The sequence below is a fragment of the Ochotona princeps genome, chromosome 24 (assembly GCF_030435755.1).
Source record: "Ochotona princeps isolate mOchPri1 chromosome 24, mOchPri1.hap1, whole genome shotgun sequence".
Lineage (NCBI taxonomy): Eukaryota > Metazoa > Chordata > Mammalia > Lagomorpha > Ochotonidae > Ochotona > Ochotona princeps.
In genome coordinates, this window is record NC_080855.1 from 7,801,635 (window position 1) to 7,810,207 (window position 8,573).

The following is an 8,573-nucleotide window of genomic DNA, read 5'->3' on the forward strand; positions in this document are numbered from 1 at the left end:
ATTTTTTTTTTAAAGATTATTTTATTGGAAAGTCAGATTTACAGAGAGAAGGAGAGACAGACAGAAAGATCTTCCATCCACTGGTTCACTCCTGAAGTGGCCACAACAGCCGGAGCTGAGCTGATCTGAAGCCAAGAACCAGGAGTCTTCTCTGGGTCTCCCACATGGGTGCAGAGTCCCAAGGCTTTGAGCTATCCTCCATTGCTTTCCCAGGCCACAAGCAGGGAGCTGGATGAGCAGCTGGGATACGAACTGGCGCCCATATGGGATCCCAGCGCATGCAAGGTGAGGACTTAAGCCACTAGGCTACTGTGTCAGGCCCAAGCCCTGAATTTCTATGCAGAAGTCCTCACGCCTGTACCTGTGAGTGTGACCTCCCCCTCAGATGCAGAGATCCATCAGCTTAAGACGAACTCATGAGGCCCAGGCTCAGCCTGCTGTTACTGTGTCCCTGGGGAAGGAAGGAACGAGGAAGACATTGGGAAGCTTGTGTCTGCTGTCACAGCCCAGAAACCACAGAGGCTGCTGACCCCAGGACCAAGCCTTGCCCAGCGCCATCAGAAACAGCCCGGCGCTGCTGACACCTCTCTTCCAGACTTGACCGCTGCAGAGCTGGAAGACAACAATCTCTGGCTCTGAGCTGGACAGCTGTATCCTCTGATGATGGCAACCCTTGGTGCGTTTTGAGCCAGCCAGCTGTGGCACCTGGTGCCAGCAACCCTTGGCACGTTCCAAGCTGGCCAGCTGTGGCGCCCAGTGCTGGCAGTCCTTGGCAGGCTCCAAGTGGGTCAGCTTATGTTACTTGGCGCCAGCAGCCATGGGTGCATTCTTCTCCCTCAGCTTCTCTTGGCCCAGACCATCCCTGGAGAGGGTGAGGCGCAGAAGCCGGGCCCTCAGAGGCTGCCCCTATTGTTCTGACCAACTGGGAGGTGTGACCTCAGCGCTCAGCTTCCAGGAGCCAACTGTGTCGACTGCTGTGAAGGCCAGCTGCTCACTGGCCTTTGTCCTGCTGTGCCCAGAGACACCCAGGAAAGCCAGGCTGGGCCCTCCCAACCAGCTGCAGTTTGGAACAGCTTCAGTGTCACTGTGGTCTAGGCAGGAAAGGCAGAGAGGTCTCCACCTGCTCAGGGAATCTCCCTGTGTTCATGGAGCCGAGGCCGGTCCAGTGAGAGGTTGGGGCACAACACCTCAGGAGGCCACACTGCCTCCTTAGAGAGGGGAGGGTACAGGGAGGCTGGTTGTCCATGCTGAGTGGGGAGACCCGCACAAGACTGGAGTAGAGGGGTGAGGAGGAGTGTCTGAGGGTGGAAACCCCCTCCCATAGGACCTGAGGGAGTGTTTGAGGGCGGAAGCCCCCTCCCATAGGACCTGAGGGAGTATCTGAGGGTGGAGGCCTCCTCCCATAGGACCTGAGGGAGTGTCTGAGGGCGGAAACCCCCTCCCATAGGACCTGAGGGAGTGTCTAAGGGTGGAAGCCCTTCCCAGAGGACCTGAGGGAATATCTGAGGGTGGAGGCCCTTCCCATAGGACCTGAGGGAGTGTCTAAGGGTGGAGGCCCTTCCCAGAGGATCTGAAGGAGTATCTGAGGGTGGAGGCCCCCTCCCATAGGACCTGAGGGAGTGTCTGAGGGTGGAGGCCCTCCCCACAAGACCTGGGCAGAGGGGATGGGGAAGCACCTCCTGCCTGGGTCCAGACAAGCCTTCTGATCCCTGCACAGGTGCCTGTGCTCGAAGATCCAGGCCTCAGCAGGAATTAGCTCTAGAGACTCGAGCCCACTTCTGTCACGAAAGGCAGAGTCTGTCACCACAATGCAGTAGGCAGAGCCGGGACTCCAGGACTGAACCCCATTTCCTGGAACCAGGCAGGTCGCAGAGCAGCCTCAGGTACTGAGGTGCCGCCCTGTGCCAGGGTCTTACCCTCACTCCAACCGGCTCCCACACAGGAACCCTGGCTGCGGATCCGGATCCGAGCCCTGCGGGTCCCAGGAAAGGTTGCAGGCCTCAGCTGCCACAGGCTCAGAGCTCTGAGTGTCCCCCACAAGGACTGTGGGACAGCAGTTGCCAGAGCAGCCCACAGCACAGTACTCACTTCCTCCCCCTGACTCTGGGGCCACCAGCCCAGTGGGGGGTCCAGGGGTCCAGTCCTCCTGTGGCAGGTATACAGGTGGCCATGCCCTCCACCCCACACACTGTGCTGGTAGCGCCTCCTCTGAGCTTGGGGTCCCCAGAAGGCCAATGCCAGAGCCTTCCTCCCTCTGCAGGCCCACCGACTGCCAGGGCTGTTTCTGGCTGTCCATGAGCAGAGTGGTGACCTCCCAGACACTGGAGCCCGAGGTTCCTTGCAACGTGTTGACACAGTCCTGGCTCAGCTGCCAGCTTGTTCTGGGGGCCCCTGTCCAGGTCTGGAACAGAGCATAGGAGAAGCAAAGGATGCTGGGTCACGTTCAGGACTCCAGCTGGGAACAGCGGCCTCCTCCTTAGCAGTCCCAGCCTCCCGGTCCTGCAGGGAGCTGTCCTATCAACCACGCCCAGAGGCCAAAGAGGGCCTGTACTGAAGCACTGTCTTCCCCATGGGACCCTGAGCCCTTCCAAGTCCCTCACTCTTCCCTCACCCAGGGTTTGACCTGCACAGGAGCCTGAGGCACACACGAGACAGAGGCAGGTGCCAAAGGCACAGCAAACTCCCTGCAGCAGGCCACAGAGACTAGTGCCTCAACCCAAACCCACAGTTAACACAGGTGCTTGTCAAAAGACTGGGCCCAGGCCAGCAGCCCTGGGCACTGCAGAGGGGCTGCAAAAGGCCATGCCTCCAAAAGGATTCTGGTCTCTTGATGGGACCATGAGCCTCTCCCAAGTACTGCCTCTGTGCCTCACCCTGCCCACCCACCGCTCCCTGGAATCCCAGGCCACAGCACACACCACTGACAAAGGTGCCCCAGCTCTGCAGAAAAACAATGGTCGGGGCCACTCCCAAGCCTTGGCCCTTGGCTGCCCTGGCTCTTGACCAAGCCCTCAGTTCTAGGCTTCATGCTGCGCCATTGGACAACAATCCTGAGGCCAAGGCCTCCCCTGAGCAGAGAAGAGTGGCAACAGACATCCCACCTGCGTGGGGAAGAGCAGGGCCAGCTTGGCCTGAGACCGGGGAGGTGCCCAGCCCACTTCCCTTCCCTGTACCCAGGGAGCTTCTCCTCAAAGCCCAGGTAGGACAAGCGCTGAGGGCTAACCACTGCATGTGGCCTATGGAAGCCCAAGATGCCCTGCCAAGGGACAGACACAGAATCCACCCAAGGGTCTTGATGTCATGGAACTCCTGGGGGGACCAGGAGGGACCAGAGTCCACAGAGCAGCCACCACAGTCTGAAGCCAGAGGCTGCACAAGTCTGGAGGCCCTCCTCTACGGCCACAGGACACAAGCCCAGAGGCCCCCCTAAGGCCACAGGACACAGTACTCTAGGGGAAAAAGAGGAGGAGGAAGGGATAAGAGGATCCAGCTTCTGCATCTTGCAATAAGCATTTCCCTGGGCAGTAGAGCAGGACAGAACCAAGAAAAGAGCAATGGGTAGGAGATCAGTCATGGTTCTTGGTCCAATTCAGACAGTGCAGCATGGAATGCCACAGTGAATATATACTACATGCATACATACACAAAGATATATCCATACACATAATTATATACCAATACATACACACACACATATACATGCCTGTGTACATGTGAGTGCATGCATATAAATACACAGACACATGCATATTCATACAAAGGCTCAGAGCTCTGGACAGGACTCCCATGCCATCCCCAACCCTCCCCCAAGCATACATGCTGAGCAGGCCAGACCTCTGAGCCACACCTGCACCCTCACCCCAGCGCCCCTGCACATACCTGGAAGTTCCCATTGTGCACACTGTAGAGAGGCCGGAAGAACACAGCTGGACTGGGCACATCCTGAGCAAAGCTTCGCTTTACCCTGAGGCCAGAGAGGATAGTCAGACCATTGGGAACCTGTGATGGGGCTGTGCCCAGGCACAGGGCTTCCAGGGCTTTCCTGGACCCCACCAAGCACCACTCTCCCCACATCCTCTGTGCACTGCCTCTTGCGCTCTCTCCTTGCCAGTCTCCTTCGAAACACGGTCCCCGGGCCCCGTAACCACCATGTTCCTGAGGCTTGATGGCGTATCCAAGGAGGCATCCATTAGGACAGGGGTCCATAGTGAGAACACCACAACCCAAAAGTGCTTTTTCAGAGATGTGTGAACAAAGGAAAACAGCAGGTGCCCGGGCCACAGTGTCATTGGGTCATACCTTAGCTGCTCAGAGTCAAGGTGATGCCATCATTGAACCTCTGCCACAGAACCACCTTTCCTTCACTCTCCTGTGACATGGGAACCCCTCCCCCACTAGTCTGGCAGGGATGGGAGACACACTGGAAGACCCTGTGTGATCCAGGTCAGAGAGGGAGAGGTGGGAGAAGAGGGGAGGCCCCCAATGCCCTACTCCCCCCAGAAACCCGCACATGCACACACACAGGCTGTCTTCCTACCTAGGTGACAGCTTGAACAGAAGATAGATGAGGCCACTCAGGAGGACAAAGATGGATACAGCAACAAGGGCGCTGTCCGGCTGCCCCCATGGTGGGATCGGCAGACCTGTGAGCAAGCAGGTCCCAAGACTGTGAGCAGACTCCTGGCCAGGAAGCTCTCCTCCCCCAGAGCAACAAGCCGTGCCAGAACACTGGGCCCGTGCAGAGCTTGTGGCAAGCCTGCTGGGGTCACAGCCCAGCCTCCGCCTCCTCAGCTGCCATTCAGCTGGGGTCAGGCCATGGGCTCCCCCAGGGCCACCGCATCAAGGGTCAGCCCAGCCCTCACAAGGAGGCCATGGCTGCATGCAGCCTGGGGGTGGCCCTGGACCCCACTGCCTCCAGACGACCGCACAAAGCCAGGAAGCCCAGGGTCTGTGCCCTCGTGCCATCGTCAGCCTTCAAGAGCAGACTCAGCTGGGACAGTATGGCCTCAAGGAGGGGGCCCTGGCAGGGGGCACAGGTGCACGAGCAGAGATAGGTCCCAGCCCAGTCTGGAGGACAGTAGGCACCTTGTCTCTGGGGAGAGCGGAAACACACAGGCAGGCTCCACTCGCTCCACTGGCCTTCGTAGCGTTCCTCCTCATCATCACCCTCCAGTGTGGCCATCTGCACACGCAGCCTGGCCTCATAGGCAGAGCCAGGGTCCAGCTCGGTGGCTTCGATGGTGACTCTGGTCACCCCAACAATGTGGTCCTTGTGCTGGGCAAACTGTGGGTTGGAGGCAGTTAGAAGGAGCTGACAGGGGTGATGGACACATGCATTCATTGACCCGGACACACAGAACCACAGCATTAGTCACTAGTCACAGACACCCATAAAGACACTTGCACACACACTCACAGAAACATGTTTGTGTGCATGCAAACACGCATACTCGCATGCACACACATACACAGAAACACACGTGCAAACACAGACACAGGCATACTCACTCCAGTCACACACACTCACAGAAACACATCTATGTGTACGCAAACACACATCCACAAACTCACATGCACACACACAGCCACACCCACTAGTTACAAACATACACAGACATAGAAACACAGCTGTGTGTACACACACACAGAGCCATGTGCGGGCTGTCACATGTGTGCATGGACACACCTAGTTCAGATCTCCCTCCTCATCATTCCAGCCTGCTAGGCAGCATTACCTGCCAGGCCTGCTCCCGCCTCTTGAACGCCAGCTCATAGCTGAGAAGCGACGCCATGGGCTCCAGAGCGAGATTCAGACTCCAGGTCAGGACCCAGGAGTCCGCACTGATGTTGCTCTGCAGGTTGGAGGGCGGGTCCAGCTTCACTGCAACACAGGGCCACCCATGATGCGAACCCCTCAGTGAGTCTCCTGAGCAGCATGGTCAAGGCCCCCTCAAGCCAGAGGTCTTGGTGCAGACAGCCTCACAAGAGCCTCACAGAGGATGGGGTGGGAGCTGCCCAGGCTCCTTCAGTGCCTGCTTTCCCTCCTCACCACAACCTGGTGGTAGAGAATTCCTCCTAGTCGCTGCCACAGCTCATGCTGCACTTTCTGCCCTACCTGGAGACCCCCAAGCAGGTGCTGCAGCCTCTCTGCCTGAGTCCTGGGCCAGTACCTTCCCAAGCAGGCCCCACCCCAGGCTCGAGGCACCCCCTGCTCACCATTTTTCCGGGGCAGGTACTGCTGGTCCACCAGGCGGACCTGCTCCTTCCCAGCCACACACTGGTGCAAAGTGATGGTGAAGTTGTCGGAGGGCACTAGCACCTCGTAGGACGGCAGCAGCACGGTGCATACACTGCCCCGAAACACACACCTATGCTGGCTGCCAGGCTCCTGGTTGCTGTAAAGAGTCAACATCAGCACTGCCCCAGCACCAGCCCTTCCAGCATCTGTTCCCAGCCCGGCAGGCGCGGTTCCTCCCTCACCTGCTGAAGAGCAGCCAGGGACTGGAGCCCTGGTCCAATTCCGGGGCAGCCCAGTTGCAGTCAATCCTCAGAATGTTGTTGTTGAGGCAGGTCAAAGTCCCGACCCTTGGTCCCAGGGACAGTGACCGCTGGGAGCCCACAGTGGGAGTAACAGGGCAGAGCCAAGGGTCATGGTGGGGAGGACCTGACAGCGGACCCCCTAGCAAGACACCAGTAAAAACACCATTAGGAGAATCGGCATGGACAGGGCTGGGAGGCCAGAGGTGAGCCTGGGCATGCTGGGCAGGCCGGCTTAGAGCGGCATCAGGAAGGTATGTGAAGGGTTAGCAGGGTCAGTGGGACGGAGGCCCAAGCTGACCCCAGCTATTCCAAAGGGGGTCTCTACCCAGTCACCTCACAGAAGCTGTGCTGCCAGCCCTCACCTCCTCCAGCTTTGCATACAGAGATTTCCAAGCAGATGAAGACACAGGCACAGGTCAGAAGCCAAGTACCCATGCCGGGTATCAGGGCCTTGCACATTGAGGTCGCACCTGCAAGGGACTGAGCTAAGGATCAGGGTAGGGGGAAACCTGAGTGAGGCAGCACTCTGGGAGGGGCCCTGCCTGAGGTCCTGGCCCTCCAAGGGCTCTCTGGGCTGCTCTCAAAAGAGGCCAGCACCCAGGCACTATGTAAGCTTTGCTGATTTGATTTAAAAGCAGAAGCTCGGGAGCAGACATTTGGCATGGTCTGCATCCACACTATACGCCCACATTGAAGGCCCAGTCCTGGGCCCAGTGTGATGGTTTAGTGACTAAATCCTCACCTTGCAAGTGCTGGAGTCCCGTATGGGCACCGGTCCATGTCCCAGCTGCTCCACTTCCCATCCAGCTCCCTGCTTGTGGCCCGGAAAAGCAGTAGAGGACGGCCCAAAGCCTTGGGACCCTGCACCTGCGTGGGACACCCAGAAGAAGCTCCTGGCTTTGGATCAGCTCAGCTCCAGCTGTTGTGGCCACTTGGGGAGTGAGCCAGTGGATAGATGATCTTTCCTTCTCTCTGCAAATCTGCCTTTCCATTCAGAATAAACCAATCATTCAAAATCCATCCATCCATCCATCCATCCATCCATCCATCCATCCATTCATCCATCAAGGCTCAGCCCTGCCTCCTCTCCAGCTTCAAGCTAACACCCTGAGAGGCTGCAGTGACCCACATAACCAACTGACAGAGCTCCCAGCCCAGCTGGGAATGACACTGGGTGAGTGAGTCAAGCACATTTCAAATAAAACAAAAAATGAAAAAAGTAGGGCTCGGCGGCATGGCCTAGCAGCTAAAGTCCTCGCCTTGAATGCGCCAGGATCCCATATGGGCGCCAGTTCTAGTCCCGGCGGCCCCGCTTGCCATCCAGCTCCCTGCTTGTGGCCTGGGAAAGCAGTTGAGGACGGCCCAAGGCCTTGGGACTCTGCACCTGTGTGGGAGACCTGGAAGAAGTTCCTGGATCCCGGCTTCAGACCGGCATAGATTCGGCCGTTGCACTCACTTGGGGAGTGAATCATCGGACAGAAGATCTTTCTCACTGTCTCTCCTCCTCTCTGTATATCTGACTTTCCAATAAAAATAAAAAAATAAATCTTTAAAACAAAGATAAAAAAAAAAAGAAAAAAGTAAAATTTTCAAATAGCTCACAAAATTCATTTTACCTGACCAAAGACTGGTGGCTATAGTGCACACTTACAAATGCAGACTCCTGAGAGGTGTTGGGCACTAAATGGGCTGCCAGGGTGGGGGAATGGGCATCTCCTGACAACCTTCCTCCCTGTCCAGGGCCAGGTTATGGCAGGGGAGCCAGGCTGGACACTGAATGAGCTGCTTTAGAGGAGGATGATATGAGCGTATCCTGCCTGGGGCCAGCTTTTGGGGGTGCTGGACACTGAATGAGTATGTCCCCTGCTAGCCCACAAGTTTCTACTCCACACACTTTTGCTAGCTCAGTGCTCATGGCAGGTGGGGTGGGTTGACCCTGTTCAACAAGGAGGACACAGCCACATACCTCCATCCTGGTCACTTGCATCAAAGATATCCCAGGGATCTCCCTGAGGACTAGGGAGGGGACGCCT

The 8,573-nt window shown here is 57.4% G+C and overlaps 1 protein-coding gene across 2 annotated transcripts; it reads right to left on the reverse strand.

Moving 5' to 3' along the window:
- Positions 1-200: 200 nt before the first annotated feature.
- Positions 201-7,753, reverse strand: LOC101532241 (interleukin-9 receptor-like). Of its 2 annotated transcripts, XR_009247555.1 has the most exons (10): positions 7,283-7,753; positions 6,903-7,010; positions 6,481-6,679; positions 6,217-6,395; positions 5,736-5,881; positions 5,086-5,284; positions 4,538-4,643; positions 3,880-3,964; positions 1,612-2,401; positions 201-1,327 (listed from the first exon to the last, which is right to left on the reverse strand). XR_009247555.1 is itself a non-coding variant. In XM_058680418.1 (9 exons), the coding sequence occupies exons 1-9, from the start codon at positions 7,530-7,532 to the stop codon at positions 1,919-1,921; spliced, it is 1,755 nt and encodes a 584-aa protein (XP_058536401.1). In that variant the 5' UTR covers positions 7,533-7,753; the 3' UTR covers positions 1,581-1,918. The 2 variants fall into 2 exon arrangements, 1 of the variants encoding a protein (XP_058536401.1); XM_058680418.1 differs by lacking the exon at positions 201-1,327 and having other exon boundaries at positions 1,581-2,401.
- Positions 7,754-8,573: the final 820 nt, after the last annotated feature.

Coding starts and splice junctions, on each gene's coding strand:
- LOC101532241 (XM_058680418.1), bottom strand. CDS start 7,532: ATGGAAAGGCAGATTTGCAGAGAGAAGGAAAGATCATCTATCCACTGG. Junction 5,882..6,216: donor GTACCTGCCCCGGAAAAATG/GTGAGCAGGGGG, acceptor CCTGTGTTGCAG/TGAAGCTGGACCCGCCCTCC. Junction 2,402..3,879: donor TGCACAATGGGAACTTCCAG/GTATGTGCAGGG, acceptor GCTCTGTTCCAG/ACCTGGACAGGGGCCCCCAG.